Here is a 20,502-nt window from a genome sequence, read left to right as displayed (position 1 = left end):
CTCTCTTCTTACCCCTAGCCCTTTGTAGAATCTGCGCCTTGGTGCTGTACTGCAGGAATTTAATTATTATTGAGCGTGGCTTTCTATCCTGGGTAGGTTTTGGGACTAACACACGGTGGGCTCATTCGACTTCCAGCTCCATAACCGAGGGAAGATCCAGCGTGTCCTGCAGTAACTTTTCGACAAATTCCGTCATAGATGAGCCCTCCGCTCCTTCGGGAACGTTGTAGATTCTGATATTTCCCCCGCCGTGATCTTCCCTCCAGGTCAAGCAGTTTACCTTCTTGGTGATGTATTATTTTTATTGTCTTGCTCAGTATCCACTCCACGTTTTGAACGCGATCTTCCACCTTCTCAATGTGAGTCTCTGCCACCGCTATTTTTTGATTAACGCTGGGGAACTCTGCCTTAATATCACGGAGCTGCTGCTTTATATCTTTCTGGACCTCCATTATTTCTTTCAGGATTTCGAAGCTGTTCGCCACTTTGCCTGAACGAGGCCCAGCAGCCGCCTCGCTAGCATGCAGTCGGGTCGTAGAGACGCTCGCTGCACTCCTCTCGGACGCAGGCTCCGCAGTGTCGCTTTTTTTATTTCCATTTCTTCTCCCCATTCTTGCCCCCCTTTTCAGTTCAAGTATTTTTCGAAAAATATTATGTTTGATGGGTTATTGGGGCTTAATACGTGCTTTTCCGGAGGAGCTTGTGACTTAAGCTGCCATTCTCGATGATGACATCACCAGACTCTCGCCTCTGCTTCCACATTGGATGTTTTTTGTTTTTCTCAGTATTCTCTGTATAGTTGAGAGACTGTGTGTGCAAATCCCAGGAGGTCTGCAGCTTCTGAGATACTCAAACCACCCCATCTGGCACCAATAATCACTCCACAGTCAAACTCACTTAGAGCACATTTCTTCCGCATTCTGATGTTTGGTCTGGGAAAAGAAACAAGTGAACCTCTTGACCATGTCTGCATGCTTTTAAACACTGAGTTGCTGCCTTGCGATTGGCTGATCAAATATATACATTAATGAGCAGGTGTACTGGTGTACCTAATAAAGTGGCAGCTGAGCGTAATCTTCAGCGGCTTTGGCAATGTAGTGAAATCAGATTTTTTTGGTATCGATAATTTGTTTATTATTGTCACGTGTGCCCAGATAGAGCAAAAGCTTGTCTTGTATACAGTTCATACGAATGAAATGATCATCGGGAATTGGGGGAGATTGCAAGTTGCAAGCAGAGGTCACGATTGGAGAGTAATAGCCAGTAAGGATCAATAATAAACTAACATTCAGAGGGCAGTTACAAACTCAGTGAGAAGAACGTGGGTAAAGCAGATGCAATATATAGACAATAGGTGCAGGAGTAGGCCATTTGGCACTTCGAGCCAGCACCACCATTCAATGTGATCATGGTTGATCATCCACAATCCCCGTTCCTGCCCTCTCCACATATCATTTGACTCCACTATCTTTAGGAACTCTATCTAACTCTTTCTTGAAAGCATCCAGAGAATTGGCCTCCACTGCCTTCTGAGACAGAGCATTCCATAGATCCACAACTCTCTGGGTGAAAAAGTTTTTCCTCAACTCTGTTCTAAATGGCCTACCCCTTATTCTTAAACTGTGGCCTCTGGTTCTGGACTCCCCCAACATCAGGAATATGTTTCCTGCCTCTAGCGTGTCCAATCCCTTAATAATCTTATATGTTTCAATCAATAACCTTATATGTTTCAGTCATTATATATAGGGAAACTTGTCTGGGGGAGTCAGCAAGAGATGAGAACAAATTTGATAGTTGGTCTCTTTAGTAGCATGTATCAATAAACTGTTAACGTGAAAGGATTTCTCCAGCAGGTAGCCCATCATCCAGTTGGGAAACTGTCCAGAGGCTGCTCTATGCAAGATATCAATATGTGGGGGAATTCTGCAGGGTTTATAATCCAAATATGCAAGGACTCTCGCGCCTGAACATTATTTAGTGTATAAACTAGCTAGCCTCCTTCCCCCTCCCGCCACCTTTTTATTCTGGCCTCTTTTCAGACCTGAAGAAGTGTCTTGGCCCGAAACGTCGACTGTTCGTTTATTTCTATAGATGCTGCCTGACCCGCTGGGTTCCTCCAGCATTTTGTGTGAGTTACTTGGATTTCCAGCGTCTGCAGTTTTTCTCGTGTTTTGTCTTCCACCAGATTGGTAGTTACGCCAGGTTCCTGTGTTTGCAGCCTCTTGTGTTTCACTTGATCACACACTCTTGTTGCAATTCCAATGCAGTACCGACGAAGGGTCTCGGCCCGAAACGTCGACAGCGCTTCTCCCTATAGATGCTGCCTGGCCTGCTGTGTTCCACCAGCATTTTGTGTGTGTTGTTGTTCCAATGCAGTACTGTTGCTTTCTGGGTGAAATGTTTCATCTGCTCTTTTAAAAGGATCTAAAGATTCAAAGGCACTACTTTGAAGAGTAGATAACTTATTCCTTATGCCCCTCAAGTAACGTCATTGAAACTGATTATTACAGTGCTGTTTGTGGGAATTTACAGTTTGATTAGCTGTTATGATTCCAGCATTACAATAGTTAATAAATATTTAACTGCAGAATGTTCTGGAAAAACCAAGGTTAAAAAGTGTTGTAAAAAACAAAGATCTTTCGAAAAAATTTCGTAAATTGATAATACAGTGGTCACATTATATTTTGAAGTTATCTGTTAAGTCAGTTGTCATAATGTAAATAAAGTACTTTCCACAGATTTATTTGGGAACCAGTGGATCCTTTAAGCTGGAAAGAACTGAGTTTGCCACATCACAAGGAGTAAATGTAATAAAGATAGAATTTCATCTAAATACTACCGGTATTAATTTTTTGGAATATGTACTTCCAGTCTGAAAAATATTGGGCCTAAATTCTTTGATGTGCCAAACTCTTTCTCACCATTCCCGCCATTACATTTCCTGTGGGATATGGGTGACTTTGATTTTGCATGTCAGTCTTTATTCTGCATGCAAAACAATTTATCATGAAAGCATTTGCCCAAAGGTTGGCATTCTGATTCGGAATCTTGTGCCAAATGATACCTTTTTAAAAAAAAAAATTAAATTAGTTTTTCAAAACATTTTACAAAATTAAAACCCCCAAATCCCAATGAGGAGCATTAATACAGTGCAAGATTAAGCATACAATAACAATATGCTACAGAGGAAGAGAATTTAACAAAAAAGCACCTAAATTAAAGACAAGTGAGCTTAGTGTCCTCCCCAAGCCCCACAACACAAGAAAAAAACAACAACTCCAGACCAACCACCACACAGTATAAAGAGTATAAGTCCAGACAGTCAAACTCCCAGACTGTAAATACACTTAGCAACAGAGGATAATAATGCCTACTACCAGAAAAAAAAGGGAGCTGAAAGCAAGGGACCGAAAAGAAGAAAAAAAAAGAAAAAAAAAACCCCTAGTCAAGAGGAAGGTTATGAAAGTACTCGATAAAAGGTCCCCAGACCTTATGGAACTTTAGATCCGAATTAAGAACTGAATAATGAATTTTTTCGAGGTCCAAGCAGGCCATAATGTGCCAAATGATCCCTTGACCAAATTAAGGGTGTGAGTAACTGAGTTTATTAAACAGCATTTAAAGATAAACAAATTCAGAATCAGAATTGGGTTTAATACCATTGGCATATGTCGTGACACTTGTTTTGCAGAAGGATGTTTAGCAACGGAGGATCTGGAACTGTTTGAGATGGTCACTGCCAAAATGCCTGTCTGCTGATGCACCCAGTGACATTTGAACAGATAGATCGAAGTTCTCTCTTTAGTACATTTGGTTTGTTTGAACAGGTGATTTTATCAGAGATCCTACTTGACTAGTATTGACTATTTCTTCTTCCATGATTTTCTACCCACTTGCTCCTTCCATCCCCCAACTCTACATTTAACTTTTCCAGATCATTGGAGTCCAATTCCTTCACTTTATCATTTCAGAGGACCTGAGCGTAAGTGTCATTACAAAGAAGGCACATGCAAAACGCCGGAGGAACTCAGCAGGCCAGGCAGCATCTACGGGGGGAGAAAAGTACAGTCGATGTTTCGGGCCGGGACGTTTCGGCAAGACTGGAGGAAGAAAAGCTGAAGAGCAGAGTTAAAAGGTGGTGGGGGTAGGGGAGAGGGGAACACAAGGATTTCGGGCCCGAAACGTCGACTGCACTTTTTTCCGTAGATGCTGCCTGGCCTGCGGAGTTCCTGCGGCATTTTTTGTGTGTTGCTCGGATTTCCAGCATCTGCGGGTTTTCTCCTGTTTGTGACGAAGAAGGTCACGGCAGCAGCTCTTCGGCGTGTCGTCTACAACTTTGACAATCTTGTGCCAAATGATCCCTTTTTTAAAAAAAAGTACTGTATATATACTAGAAAAAAATTCTAAGAGTTTTGGTGTTTGTACATTTATAAACGATACTCTATTAACATATCAGAGCTCTGAGAGAGAGGGGTGTAGACTTTATGTAGGCGTACAAGTGGCCATCACCTAACCCAGCCTTTACATGAGTTAATGTTCAAGTCGCGGGCCCGCCCAGAGTTTATATCAGTCGATACCCAGACATTGTGATGGGAGAGCCGGGGCTGGAGTGACGGCAGCAGGGATGCAGCGAGCGGTGCTAGTGACGGGAGCGAATCGCGGGCTGGGCCTGGAGTTGATCCGCCAGCTGAGCCGGGCTGAGCGGCCGCCACGTTACCTGTTCGCCGCCTGCAGAGACCCCGAGGGAGCCCGGGGGACGGTGAGTGGCTTCAGCCCTGAAAGGCAGCTTATTGCTTGAGGCAATGGTCAAGAGGGCTTTTACCAAATGGTTAATAGCCTGATGATGGGGTGGGATCTTTCTGCAGAGGCGACCCACTCGGTACGAGGCTGAGTCAAATAATTTCTCCCTTAGCCGCGCCTGTGCTTTGTTTCTATTTAAACAAAGTCCAGCTCCCGTTGCAACTCTCAACCCCCAGCCCTGGTAAGAATGGATCACTGGAGCGACAAAGAGCAGGAGGTCAATATTTACAGGGACATCGACAGGTTATACGGATATGTTGTGGTCCGATTGAAAAAGCCGATTAGGCACGGGGCGAGGGGCTGAATGGCCTACGCGTGTTTCTGTGCATCAGGTAAAATGACCATTATCTGGCCATTGAGTCCGTTTGTTTTCATTTTTTTAAAATCTTGCTCTTCTTTGGATTCTGTGGTCATCGTTTGCTGCACTTTTGGAGCATGAGGTAGGGTAAATCATTAATTTAAAATATTCTTCCACCTTTGAAAAGATTCTCTTTGGTTTTCGTTGATGTATGTAAAAATAAAGATATATGTCAACATTGTGCAGCTTTTTTCCTCTGCCACTTGTTGAATTCTCATCAGTAATTTTTCTGTTTTATATTACCCGTGCCCAGAAGGATCCCAGTGTCATAAAGTCACTAGAACATTGTGCATTGTGAATGGGCTGAAGTCAGATGTTTTGTATTCCTGCTTTTGAAACCACAAATAATGTATTTAGTACAATTTTCTTCTATTTGTCCAACATGCACAATTTGGCTGTTCTTTCATAGTACTTATTCTGCTAAAATCATCAAAACATTTGAAAATGTACTCTCGTGATTTATTGTTAATGCCTCTCTGGACTCTTGCCATATTTTTCATGCAACAAAAAAATGTCCAAAGAACCGGCTGTAGAGATTTTCACTGATCAGATGCTGTTGGATAATATTGCCGTTTATTTTTCCGAATGGTATTTAATTAATGTCTCTGTGCTCTGTAGGATCTTAAGAACTTGGCAAAAGGTTTCTCAAACATAAAAATAGTTAATATGGGTAAGTGATTATCAATACCATAGTGACTTTTGTTAAGACTGTGAATTTTCCTGCATGCTCTGAGTTGATTTCTGTATCAAAAGTGAAGCTGAGTGTGGTTATCCCCTTTGGTTCAGGAGCCTGACGGTTGAGGGGTAGTAACTGTCTGTCTCTGAACATGGTAGGTCAGCCATGAGGCTCCTGTACCACCTTCCTGATGGCAACAGAAGGAAGAGAGCACGACCTGGGTATTGGGGGTCCCTGATAATAGACGCTGATGAAACACTGTCGCAGGATAGTCATCTAGATATGCTCAATGAGGGGGGGATTTACTCGTGATGGACTGGGCCGTATCCACTACTTTTTGTAGGCGTTTCTGTTGAAGGGCATTGGTGTTTTCAGTGTGATGCAGCCACTCAATATACTCTCCACTACATATCTATAGAAGTTCGTCAGAGGTTTAGATGTCAAGCTGAATCTTCACAAACTCATAGGGAAGTAGAGGCACTGCTGTGCTTTCTTCATAATTCTACTTGCGTGCTGAGCCCAGGACAGGTCCTCCAAAATATAACACTGAGGAAGTTAAAGCTGCTGACCCCTTCGACCTCTGATGAGGACTGGCTCATGAACCTCCGTTTCCTCCTGCTGAAGTCAATAATTCACTCCCAGGTCTTGCTGACATTGAGTAAGAGGTTTTTGCTGTGGCACCAGTCAGTCAGATTTTCAATTTCTCTCCTATATGCTGATTCATCAGCACCTTTGACTCAGCCGACAACTGTGGTTTCGCCAGCAAACTTGAATATGGCTTTGGAGCTGTGCTTAGCTACATGCTTCTAACGGTAGAGCAGAGCAGAGGACTAAACACACGGCCTTGCAGTGCACCTGTGGGATTGTGGGAGGAAATCAAAGCGTCTGGAGGAAACTCATGAGGTTACGGGGACAACACAAAACTTTACAGGCAACAGTGGGAATTGAATCTGGGTCGGGTCGGTGGTACTGTAAATCATTGAGCTAATCATGATGGTACTGTGCCACCATCTTGTACGTGTACAACCTCTTAAATCCGATTCTATGCTGTTTGATGGATCTGCTTCGCACATCTTCAGACTTGCCCCCTCTTACTGCAGAGTTACCCCTTTTAGTACAGTATTCGGTATTTCTGCCCTGGGGTAAAGAGACTCTGACCATCTATACTATTTATTCCCCTCTTAATTTCATATACTTCTGTCGGGTCTTCCACCCATCAGTCCTGAGCATTCCAGAGAAGACAATCCGAGTTTGTCCCGTCTCTCCGTATAGCTGTTATGTTTGACGACATATTCCGGTGATGGTAAACCTGGTCCTAACATTTCATCCAACTTGCCATTCCCAAAGCCACAAAAGATTTACTCATGTAGTAAGTATAGTTAAGAGTTGTTTTCTTTTGTAAATTTATGGCACTTTTTATAATAATGTGCTGCAAATACTTTTTTTGTTTAAACTCGAATGTTACCAATGTTTAAACAAATCTCAGGCTGCTTTTGTTGTATCAGGGTAGTTTTGCACCTACAGCTATCTTGATTCCTGCAGGTGTGGCTTTTTGAAAGATTCAAGCTACTGCAGTTACCCATGGTGATGTTTGCTGATCAGCCAATTTGATAAATGTACATTTATCTGCAAAAATTATCTTTTAGCTGCTCAAGTTAACTTACCAGAACTAAATTTTGAACTGATTTATTACTCCCTTTTATTTATCAGTGTTTTAACTAACATCATAAAATAGTGAAGTATATTGTCAATCATGTTTTGGTATTTGTACATTTATAAACGATACTCTATTAGCATATCAGAGCTCTGAGAATGAGGGGTGTAGACTTTATGTAGGCGTACAAGTGGCTAAGGTACCTGTGGCTGTAACCATCCAGCAATCCAGAAAATTGATTGAGAAAAAAAAAGGTATTTTAAGAGTTAAAGAATGTGCTTAACATTTGTACTCCAACTTTAGATACACTGCACTGCGTTTTACAATCTATTTGTTAAATATCATCAGTGTTAGATATAATGTAAATCTCTGTGCTGTGATATGACACGAGCAGCTTTTAAGTTAGAAAAAGGCAGTACAAATGAATAACCCAGATTTAATTTCTTTATATATATTTTTAAAGATCTGGATGACTTTGACAGCATTCAAACGAGTGCTGAAGAGATACAAAAGGTATTGAAAAACGATGGCCTGAATCTGTTAATAAACAATGCTGGGATCAATATTGACGGAGGTCTGAATGACATTACCCCAGAAATGATGACGAAGACTCACACGATCAATGTCATTGGCCCAATGATGGTTACCAAGGTAACTTGCAATTTAGGTTTGGTTTTGAGGTATTCATTGTACCATTGGTTCTGTTCAATTTCCTTGGCTGGGCAGAGGGTACAGAGAAGAGGGTGGGGACTAAATCCTCCTCGTACTATCTTTCAGAATGGATGCAAGAGATGCTGTGTACAAATGCTGTACTTTGTACCCTAGTTTTTGAGATTGCTTTTCTTCCAAGAAATCTTGCTTAAATGCTGCATTGATAGGTCTACAACAGGGGTTCCCAACTTTTTTTTAATGCAGTGGAGTTTTATCATTAATTGATGCACCATCAATAACTCTCTGAGACGTGAGACGAGATATCGGCTTTTATTGACTGGAAGAAAGAACAAGCAGTAGTTGACCACCATACTACATCCTGGAGAATGAGGGCCAGGCTCAGGCCTCAATCGCCTTTATACCGGGGTCTGTGGGAGGAGCCATGGTCAGTGGGAGGGGCCACAGGAGCAGTCAGCAGGGAGCGTGTCCAGACAGGTATATATAGTTCACCACATTAACTAAGGGGTCCATGGACTCCAGGTTGTGACCGCTGGCCTACACTTCATCGATGACTTGTTTGGCCAGTTTGTTAACTGTCTCTCATCAAGTTGTCAACTTGTGAACATGACTAAGTAGATCATTATGAAGGAGCAGAAAATGTCATTCATTGGGCAACTGAGAGAAGGAAAATAATAATATTGACTTTAAAATAGGACTTGAAACTATTAAAATCTTTTCAGGTCACCTGAAGCAGTTAATGGATAACTTTGGAAAAGTAGTCACTAGCCAGTTCATGGACAGCAAGATGTAACAAATGATCACGTGATTTATTTCTGGCAGTGTAGAAAGAGAGAAAGTAATGGTTAAATTATTGGTTCTTATATCCACCTAAGAGAACAGACAGTTGAACAGCTCTGTGTTTAAATCCCATCTACAAGTCAGTAAAATTCCAAAGATGTACAGGTTAGGGTTACTAAATTGTGGGCATGCTATGTATGCTGCCCTCAGCACCTTCCTGAAGCAAGCAACACAGTTCACTGTGTGTTTTGATATACATGTGACAAACAAAGTTAATCTTTAGTATCACTGCTAGTGCAACAGTGTTCAGAACTGCTGTGGTATGCCTGCTGACGGCTTTTCTGCTCAGTCCTCGGAAGCTGGACTTGAATCTGCAACCTCCTGACTTGAGTTGAGATTATTACCAAGTAGGCAGCAGCTGATGCAAAGATATCAGCAGATTTTGAAAATTCTGTTTGACAAGTTATAGTCGCTAATGAGAAGAGTTTAAGACTGGCGTATTTGGACAATTTTTTTCATAAGTGCTGCTTCCTCAGAGTTTATTTTATGATAGACTGCTTGAAGCTAAAATATAATTTCAGATCACTTTTATCACCTGGGAATTTGGAGAAAGAAATTAACTCTGAATGAATTAATGTGTTTCATTGAATAACGGTTACTGATGCCTTGCAATAGTTCAACTAAGCTAAAAACGTTTTGCTGATGATTATCGCTTGTACTCAGTGTGAGAGGCTTCTCAACCTTGTCCAAAAATCAGCCGGTATTGATGGATTCCAGTTGCCCTGATGCCGTTTCTCCATGACAGCAGTGTCCTGGTGAAAACCTCCACCACACTTGTCTCTGATAGCGCTAAGATTTGCAGGGAAAAATCTAAATGGGAATGCAGAAATTTAATCTTCCGTGACATGTTGCACTTCATGGTTTTGTATGCTTGAAGCATGTTGTCAACCAGCTACAGGTAGTTTGGTGTTCTGCATTTGCCAAGAAAAATTTCAACAACATCCTTGAATACCTTCCATGCAATTTTCTCCGGTCCCGCTAGAAGTTCTTCAAGTGTCTGTCATTGATGATCTGTTTGATTTGTGGACCATCAAAAATGCCTTTCTTAATCTTGGCATCAGATATTCTGAGAAATTCGTCTCAAACATTGAAATCTTTTGAGGAAATTTATAGCCTTTCTAAAGCTTGTCCTGCCTAAACATGCCCAGGGGTGCCTGGACAAGATGGAAATCTTTTCAGCTTACATTGTGGACAATGTTTTAATTGACTTGAATTATGAGTTCAAATAAAAAATAGAGGTGATTTCAAAATAATGGTTCACGATAAGGAAATTCCATGGAGGTTGCATGATCATCAGCCCAAAATCCATAAGATACACCCAAAAGTATTCAGCAAGCAAAATTTTTGTTGCCCAGTGTCATCTGTTATCTTAGTTGTCATTATCATTTGACATTCCTCTCCATATATTTGTACTTCAAAGATTATTTTAAAAATCTTTAGAAAGGCAATGAAGTGCTCAATAAGCTATAATAGATGTTCAGGTTGTTTATTTTGCTTGTTTTAATCAATTTTGTTAATTTCAATGACATTGTCTCATTTTCCCAAAAAGAAGAACGTGCCAAGTGTTATTCCTGTTTATAATGCTCGTTTGTGCTGCTTTTCTCAGTACCTCTTCCTTATGTTACAGGCTTTTCTGCCGGCTTTAATGAAAGCAGCTCAGCTGAGTGATGAACCTGGCTTCAGCAGTAAGAAAGCAGCGGTTATCAACATGTCCTCTATCATGGGCTCCATGGAGACTTTCAGCATGGAGTTTTGGAAAGCATGTGCCTACAGGATCAGCAAGGTCCTTGTCCTTAACTGCATGCACAAAGGGGAACAATGATTAAACAAATCCAACTGCATTCGATAACTCGTGTTTGTTGATGTTTGTTTATCCTCCAGGTTCTTTACAGAACTTTTACTTTGCCATTTGGAGGCGGTGGACGTGTGGGCTGGTTGTACTTACCAAAATGAAGCCATAGTTAGCATTAGTTACTTCCTGCCATGACATCAGTGAACCCTATCGCAGATAAAATATTGGGGCGGCAGTGGTATCGTGGTGGCTAGCACAATGCTTTACGGTACCAGTGACCCAGGTTCAGTTCCCGTCGCTGTTTGCAAGACATTTTGTACATTCTCCCTGTGACCATGTGGCTTCCTTGCATATTCCAAAGACCTACCTGTTGGTAGGTTCATTGGCCATCGTAAAGTGGTTAGGCTAGTGCATAGTAGATGCAGAGTAAATCTTTTAACTTCCTCAATTTCATTCTTTAGCTCACCCCTCAGAAGAACACCGCTGTTTTTTTAAAAATCAGCATGATCTATTTCTAATTTTCTGCCCTGGCATCCCACAGCATCTTGTGTGAAATTACCATTTGTAGAGATTTTCATAATGTCAGCTGGGTGCCAATCCTTGGAAGAGGTTTCACCCCTTGGTCTAAGCTGCAATGAAAAGGTAGTACTTTTGTCTAGAACCATTCTGCTAAAGTGCCTTAATGACACAACTGGCTATAGACAAATTGCAACAAGAATGGCACAATGCAGAATGGTCTAGTCATTAATAAAATGTGACTCAATGCATTCAGACTAAAGCTGAACAATGCGTGATTAATTGGAACTGTGTGTGGATAGAAAAGACTGCAAAAACACAAATAATGCTGAGATTTCTGAATAAGAACATAAAGTGCATGAAAGATGATGAATGTCTACAAGTGGCCGGAGCTCAAATGCTATGAGAAGATTGGCCATTCCGTTATGACCTTTTTTCATTCCTTTCCACACCTTGTGGCACATAGGCTGGAAACCTATAGCACTTTTGTCTGCTTTCTTGAGGCCGAGTTGCCAGCTCGACACCCAACCCAGCACGGATGGAAAGCGTGCAGGGAGCCAGCCGGATTTGAACCCAGGACCACTCGCCTCCAAGTCGGGTGTGGATGCCACAACACCACCAACTGGCTATTCCATTATGGAAAGCGCAATAAAGCTTCAGGATGTGTACACCACAAATCACCGGGATTATCACAGTAGATAAATTAGAGTGACATTCACATTTTTCAAGAATGCATAAAACTATATAAACCCTTGCCTGGAATGTCTTTTAAAACCCATTTTAAAAGTGAAAAGTCACAATACCTAATGGTTGTGACAAGGAGTTTGGGCTGAAACCATTGCGGTTTTTAATCGGAAGGGCAAATGAGAGTCTGAAGAAGAGTTAGTATTCTGGGAAAGAACAGTGAGGAGGTGGGATTGACACTTGTATGAGTTGGTCATCTGATGCCTTAAAGAAAACTTGCGAACTGCAATTTTTGCCAGATAATAATGCAGTCACTTAGCTATATTGGTCTTTTAAACAGGCTGGACTGAATATGGTCACCAAGTGCTTAACTAATGAGCTGACACCCCACGGAATCCTTTGTGCTTCAGTGCACCCCGGCTGGGTCAAAACAGACATGGGTACTGAAAAGGTAAGAAAAAAGACATAGTGAATAGTCTAGAATTGCATCAGCCATCAATATGACTAAGTTTTTTAAATAAGAGATTTCAATTCTATCTCAGTAGTTAATTTGTTATTAATCTTGATTAATATCCACCCATTTTATTGTTTGCTTATACTATTTACCTCAATTTCCTCTGTAATTATTTTAATATTTGCCAAGCTTGAGTTTTAATGAAAGTTGTTACATCAGAAAATGAACTTTTTGTTTTTGGATTATGCAGCATAACCCCCCCCCATTTCACCATCAGTGAGTTATGTTGCCATATTCAAAGTAGTTCATTGCAGTTCATCACTTTAATTAGGCTTTTGCCTTTGGCAAACATCACGTTTGTTGTCGTATTGTCTCCTGCTGTCCAGGCTGCCTCACTGAGGCCACTGATACGAGGGGTCTGCAAGTTCATTCCAATGCAGATTTTTCCCCAAGGTCCGGTAACTAGTTTGGATATTGATTCAGAGCTGCCCTTGCCGGACAAAATACCTTCATGTCTGGGGATCTTGGTCTTTGTACTTTATTTCTATCTAATCTTTTATTTTGTTTGCTTTCACCAGGCACCACTAACCAAAGAAGAAAGTATACAAGGATTACTCAGGGTGTTTTCGAATCTGTCAGACAAAGACAATGGATCGTTTATAGACTGGAGAGGTGAACGTGTACCTTGGTGAAGACTAACTTGCACGAATTAACATGAAATCAAAGTGGAATTTATTACCACTGATTTTTGAATTTATAAGTTTAATACTGCATATTGGAAGTAATGAACAGTATACTAGATGTACCTAACACTTTAATAAATATAAATTCTTAATAAAGTTATCACAATTTAACTGAATTACGTGTATTGAATTTCTTGCACTTCATTTGAATATACACCCAGTGGCCACATTATTAGGTAGCTCCTGTGCCTAATAAAGTGGCCACTGAGTATACGATCATGGTCTTCTGCTGCTACAGCCCATCCACTTCAAGGTTTGATGTGTTGTGCCTTCAGAGATGCTCTTCTGCACGTCACTTGTATCACGTCATTATTAGCTACTGTTGCCTTCCTGTCAGCTTAAGCCAGTCTGGCTATTCTCCCCTGACCTCTCTGTTCCAGCTGCTACCATCCGGGAAACAGTACCGCAGCATTAAAGTCAGGAACAACAGGTTCTGGGACAGCTTCTTCCACCAGCCCAACAGACTGATTAATTCATGCTGATACAATTGTATTTCTATGCTGTATTGTTATACATACATTTATTACAAATTACTATAAATTGCACATACAGATGGAAATGTAAAGATTTTTACTCATGTATATGAAGGATATTAGAAATAAAGTCAAATATTCAATTCATTGACAAGGCGTTTTTGCCCATGGAAATGCCTCTCATTGGATGTTTTTTGTAATTTATTTTTTTATTGAAGTTCATCATCAAACAAACATTTCCACAAGATGTATTTCAGACGTTGTACATATCTATCATATAATCATATATATCACAAATCTCCACAAAGTATTTATCTGAGGTATACACATAGAAAAGAGTGGAAAGAAAAAACAAGCAAAAGGAAAGAACTATGTACAAGTAGGGAGTGATCTTTTTTTTTACAACAGATTCATTGATTTGTGAGAATAAAATCAGGCCTATGAGGCATTATGTAGTTAAACCATTTTTCCCAGTATGAATCAAATTGTTTCAAATTAGATAAAATTCTCTTACATTTGATTGGATTTAATAGTCCATTGACATTAGAAGAAATGAATTTTACCTTGTCCTTATCCATCCGTATTTATCTGTCAATGCATCATTGAAATTAGAATAAAACTTGATCAATCTACTCCCTGAACAATTAAGAAACAAGAAGTGCAAATAACATCAAAAATGGCAATGAACGTGTGATTCCAAGGCTGAGGTCTCTAGTAGATGACCCTGCGTTGAGTTACAGGAAATGTCTAGCTGTGGGGGATAACCCCTCCTACTTGTGAGTTGAGGGCCCCCAATGCAGTATTCATAAAAGTCAGTGAACAAATCCATTACACAGAAAAGATTTCCCTGTGTACTCCTCCTATATATATACATACACAAACATATACATATTTTTATATTATATATATATATTATATACACACACACACATACATACATACATACACATATATATTGTCATTTTGGTGGGGAAAAAGGAGTAAGTGAGAGAATAAAGAATAATAACTAAGTAATATAAAATCCACATTATAATAAATATTTCTCGAGATAGGTATATCACCATGTACTTTTGCTTCCATTTAGCTTCTCAACATTTTTAAAGTTAGCCAAATCTTATGGCTCTTCTGAAGGGGGTGAGGACTGTCTTTGGGAAACTCCCGGTCTCTTCCTGATATATTTCTCTCGGCCTCCTCCCGTCTCCTGCCTTCTCGTTTCTCGCACTATTTCCCAAGCGGAGCGGGATAATTCCTCATTCAGGCTTTCCCTCGTTTTGGTGACACTAACGGGCAACCCTCTTGTCTTCATGTCTGTAGTCGCCTCTTCCACCGTCTGGTACAACCACGTCCCATTGTCATAAAACACTCGAAGTATAGCAGGGTACGGAGTTTGAAATCTAATCTTGTTTTGCTTTAGTACTCGCTTTACTTCAGAGTATTCTTTACGCTTCTGCAGAACCATGGGGGGGGGTAATCTTAGTCGAGATATATTAATTTATCGTCATAAAACACTCTCTTCTTACCCCTAGCCCTTTGTAGAATCTGCGCCTTGGTGCTGTACTGCAGGAATTTTATTATTATTGAGCGTGGCTTTCTATCCTGGGTAGGTTTTGGGACTAACACACGGTGGGCTCATTCCACTTCCAGCTCCATAACCAAGGGAAGATCCAGCGCGTCCCGCAGTAACTTTTCGACAAATTTCGTCATAAACGAGCCATCTGCTCCTTCGGGAACGTTGTAGATTCTGATATTTCCCCCGCCGTGATCTTCCCTCCAGGTCAAGCAGTTTACCTTCTTGGTGATGTATTATTTTTATTGTCTTGCTCAGTATCCACTCCACGTTTTGAACGCGATCTTCCACCTTCTCAATGCGAATCTCTGCCACCGCTATTTTTTGATTAACGCTGGGGAACTCTGCCTTAATATCACGGAGCTGCTGCTTTATATCTTTCTGGACCTCCATTATTTCTTTCAGGATTTCGAAGCTGTTCGCCACTTTGCCTGAACGAGGCCCAGCAGCCGCCTCGCTAGCATGCAGTCGGGTCGTAGAGACGCTCGCTGCACTCCTCTCGGACGCAGGCTCCGCAGTGTCGCTTTTTTTATTTCCATTTCTTCTCCCCATTCTTGCCCCCCTTTTCAGTTCAAGTATTTTTTGAAAAATATTATATTTGATGGGTTATTGGGGCATAATACGTGCTTTTCCGGAGGAGCTTGTGACTTAAGCTGCCATTCTCGATGATGACATCACCGGACTCTCGCCTCTGCTTCCACATTGGATGTTTTTTGTTTTTCTCAGTATTCTCTGTATAGTTGAGAGACTGTGTGTGCAAATCCCAGGAGGTCTGCAGCTTCTGAGATACTCAAACCACCCCATCTGGCACCAATAATCACTCCACAGTCAAACTCACTTAGAGCACATTTCTTCCGCATTCTGATGTTTGGTCTGGGAAAAGAAACAAGTGAACCTCTTGACCATGTCTGCATGCTTTTAAATACTGAGTTGCTGCCTTGCGATTGGCTGATCAAATATATACATTAATGAGCAGGTGTACTGGTGTACCTAATAAAGTGGCAGCTGAGCGTAATCTTCAGCGGCATTGGCAATGTAGTGAAATCAGATTTTTTTGGTATCGATAATTTGTTTATTATTGTCACGTGTGCCCAGATAGAGCAAAAGCTTGTCTTGTATACAGTTCATACGAATGAAATAATCATCGGGAATTGGGGGAGATTGCAAGTTGCAAGCAGAGGTCACGATTGGAGAGTAATAGCCAGTAAGGATCAATAATAAACTAACATTCAGAGGGCAGTTACAAACTCAGTGAGAAGAACGTGGGTAAAGCAGATGCAATATATAGACAATAGGTGCAGGAGTAGGCCATTCGGCCCTTTGAGCCAGCACCACCATTCAATGTGATCATGGCTGATCATCCACAATCCCCGTTCCTGCCCTCTCCACGTATCATTTGACTCCACTATCTTTAGGAACTCTATCTAACTCTTTCTTGAAAGCATCCAGAGAATTGGCCTCCACTGCCTTCTGAGGCAGAGCATTCCACAGATCCACAACTCTCTGGGTGAAAAAGTTTTTCCTCAACTCTGTTCTAAATGGCCTACCCCTTATTCTTAAACTGTGGCCTCTGGTTCTGGACTCCCCCAACATCAGGAATATGTTTCCTGCCTCTAGCGTGTCCAATCCCTTAATAATCTTATATGTTTCAATCAATAACCTTATATGTTTCAGTCATTATATATAGGGAAACTTGTCTGGGGGAGTCAGCAAGAGATGAGAACAAATTTGATAGTTGGTCTCTTTAGTAGCATGTATCAATAAACTGTTAACGTGAAAGGATTTCTCCAGCAGGTAGCCCATCATCCAGTTGGGAAACTGTCCAGAGGCTTCTCTATGCAAGATATCAATCTGTGGGGGAATTCTGCAGGGTTTATAATCCAAATATGCAAGGACTCTCGCGCCTGAACATTATTTAGTGTATAAACTAGCTAGCCTCCTTCCCCCTCCCGCCACCTTTTTATTCTGGCCTCTTTTCAGTCCTGAAGAAGTTTTTTGGCCTGAAACGTTGACCAAATTAAGGGTGTGAGTAACTGAGTTTATTAAACAGCATTTAAAGATAAACAAATTCAGAATCAGAATTGGGTTTAATACCATTGGCATATGTCGTGACACTTGTTTTGCAGAAGGACTTTTAGCAACGGAGGATCTGGAACTGTTTGAGATGGTCACTGCCAAAATGCCTGTCTGCTGATGCACCCAGTGACATTTGAACAGATAGATAGAAGTTCTCTCTTTAGTACATTTGGTTCGTTTGAACAGGTGATTTTATCAGAGATCCTACTTGACTAGTATTGACTATTTCTTCTTCCATGATTTTCTACCCACTTGCTCCTTCCATCCCCCAACTCTACATTTAACTTTTCCAGATCATTGGAGTCCAATTCCTTCACTTTATTATTTCAGAGGCCCTGAGTGTAAGTGTCATTACAAAGAAGGCACATGCAAAACGCCGGAGGAACTCAGCAGGCCAGGCAGCATCTACGGGGGGAGAAAAGTACAGTCGATGTTTCGGGCCGGGACGTTTCGGCAAGACTGGAGGAAGAAAAGCTGAAGAGCAGAGTTAAAAGGTGGTGGGGGTAGGGGAGAGGGGAACACAAGGGTTTCGGGCCCGAAACGTCGACTGCACTTTTTTCCGTAGATGCTGCCTGGCCTGCGGAGTTCCTGCGGCATTTTTTGTGTGTTGCTCGGATTTCCAGCATCTGCAGTTTTTCTCCTGTTTGTGACGAAGAAGGTCACGGCAGCAGCTCTTCGGCCTGTCGTCTACAACTTTGACAATCCTTTATAGATGCACAGTGGAGAGAACGCTGACTGGTCGCATTCCAGACTGGTATGGGAACACCAATGCCTGTGAGTGGAGAAGGCTACAAAAAGTAGTTGTTCCAGCCAAGCCCAGTCCAATATGGGAAAAGGGATTTACTCGTGATGGACTGGGCCGTATCCACTACTTTTTGTAGGAGTTTCGGTACAAGGGCATTGGTGGTTTCAGTGTGATGCAGCCAGTCAATATACTCTCCACTACACGTCTGTAGAAGTTGATCAGAGGTTTAGATGTCATGCTGAATCTTTGCAAACTGCTAAGGAGCTGTAGCACCAGTCAGTCAGATTTTCAATTTCTCTCCTGTATGCTGATTCATCAGCACCTTTGACTCAGCCGACAACTGTGGTTTCACCAGCAAACTTGAATATGGCTTTGGAGCTGTGCTTAGCTACATGCTTCTAACCGTAGAGCAGAGGAGAGGACTAAAAACATGGCCTTGCAGTGCACCTGTCCTGATGGAGATCGTGGAGATGTTGTTGCCAATCCGAACCGACTGGCGTCTGCAAAATGAGGAAATCAAGATATTGAGGCCGAGGGCCAGGAGCAAATTGTTTAGTTTTGAGGGGATGATGGTATTGAATGCTGAGCTGTAGTCGATAAAGAGCATCCGGATGTGTGCATCTTTGCTGGACCGATGTTCCAGGGCTGACTGAAGAGCCAATGAGATGGCATCTTCGGTGGAGTTATAGAGATACAGCGCAGAATAGGTCCTTCCAGCCCTTTTCTATGCCAGCCTAATCATCAGACAATTTACAGTGAGCAATTAACTTGCCAACCGGTACGTCCCTGGACTGTGGGAGGAAACTCATGAGGTTACGGGGACAACGCAAAACTCTTTACAGGCAACAGTGGGAATTGAATCTGGGTCGGGTCGGTGGTACTGTAAATCATTGAGCTAATCATGATGGTACTGTGCCACCATCTTGTACGTGTACAACCTCTTAAATCCGATTCTATGCTGTTTGATGGATCTGCTTCGCACATCTTCAGACTTGCCCCCTCTTACTGCAGAGTTACCCCTTTTAGTACAGTATTCGGTATTTCTGCCCTGGGGTAAAGAGACTCTGACCATCTATACTATTTATTCCTCTCTTAATTTCATATACTTCTGTCGGGTCTTCCACCCATCAGTCCTGAGCATTCCAGAGAAGACATTCCGAGTTTGTCCCGTCTCTCCGTATAGCTGTTATGTTTGACGACATATTCCGGTGATGGTAAACCTGGTCCTAACATTTCATCCAACTTGCCATTCCCAAAGCCACAAAAGATTTACTCGTGGAGTAAGTATAGTTAAGAGTTGTTTTCTTTTGTAAATTTATGGCACTTTTTATAATAATGTGCTGCAAATACTTTTTTTGTTTAAACTCGAATGTTGCCAATGTTTAAACAAATCTCAGGCTGCTTTTGTTGTATCAGGGTAGTTTTGCACCTACAGCTATCTTGATTCCTGCAGGTGTGGCTTTTTGAAAGATTCAAGCTACTGCTGTTACCCATGGTGATGTTTGCTGATCAGCCAATTTGATAAATGTACATTTATCTGTAAAAATTATCTTTTAGCTGCTCAAGTTAACTTACCAGAACTAAATTTTGAACTTAATTATTACTCCCTTTTATTTATCCGATACCCTTTTTCACCATCAGTGAGTTATGTTGCCATATTCAAAGTAGTTCATTGCAGTTCATCACTTTAATTAGGCTTTTGCCTTTGGCACACATCACGTTTGTTGTCATATTGTCTCCTGCTGTCCAGGCTGCCTCACTGAGGCCACTGATACGAGGGGTCTGCAAGTTCATTCCAATGCAGATTTTTCCCCAAGGTCCGGTAACTAGTTTGGATATTGATTCAGAGCTGCCCTTGCCGGACAAAATACCTTCATGTCTGGGGATCTTGGTCTTTGTACTTTATTTCTATCTAATCTTTTATTTTGTTTGCTTTCACCAGGCACCACTAACCAAAGAAGAAAGTATACAAGGATTACTCAGGGTGTTTTCGAATCTGTCAGACAAAGACAATGGATCGTTTATAGACTGGAGAGGTGAACGTGTACCTTGGTGAAGACTAACTTGCACGAATTAACATGAAATCAAAGTGGAATTTATTACCACTGATTTTTGAATTTATAAGTTTAATACTGCATATTGGAAGTAATGAACAGTATACTAGATGTACCTAACACTTTAATAAATATAAATTCTTAATAAAGTTATCACAATTTAACTGAATTACGTGTATTGAATTTCTTGCACTTCATTTGAATATACACCCAGTGGCCACATTATTAGGTAGCTCCTGTGCCTAATAAAGTGGCCACTGAGTATACGATCATGGTCTTCTGCTGCTACAGCCCATCCACTTCAAGGTTTGATGTGTTGTGCCTTCAGAGATGCTCTTCTGCACGTCACTTGTATCACGTCATTATTAGCTACTGTTGCCTTCCTGTCAGCTTAAGCCAGT

The 20,502-nt window shown here is 41.4% G+C and overlaps 1 protein-coding gene and 1 long non-coding RNA gene across 2 annotated transcripts; both read left to right on the top strand.

The window, feature by feature from the left end:
* The first annotated feature begins 4,609 nt into the window (after positions 1-4,609).
* On the top strand, positions 4,610-13,302 carry LOC140738352 (C-signal-like). Its single transcript, XM_073065574.1, has 6 exons — positions 4,610-4,759; positions 5,777-5,828; positions 7,952-8,139; positions 10,625-10,780; positions 12,330-12,440; positions 13,022-13,302. Exons 1-6 carry the CDS (start codon positions 4,625-4,627, stop codon positions 13,133-13,135), a joined length of 756 nt encoding a protein of 251 aa, XP_072921675.1. The 5' UTR covers positions 4,610-4,624; the 3' UTR covers positions 13,136-13,302.
* A 4,066-nt stretch (positions 13,303-17,368) lies between these two features.
* On the top strand, positions 17,369-20,270 carry LOC140738358 (uncharacterized). Its single transcript, XR_012101359.1, has 2 exons — positions 17,369-17,488; positions 19,990-20,270. It is a non-coding gene; the product is annotated as an uncharacterized lncRNA (long non-coding RNA).
* Positions 20,271-20,502: the final 232 nt, after the last annotated feature.

This window comes from Hemitrygon akajei, chromosome 14, assembly GCF_048418815.1.
Source record: "Hemitrygon akajei chromosome 14, sHemAka1.3, whole genome shotgun sequence".
Lineage (NCBI taxonomy): Eukaryota > Metazoa > Chordata > Chondrichthyes > Myliobatiformes > Dasyatidae > Hemitrygon > Hemitrygon akajei.
This window is presented reverse-complemented; position numbering and strand designations above follow the sequence as displayed.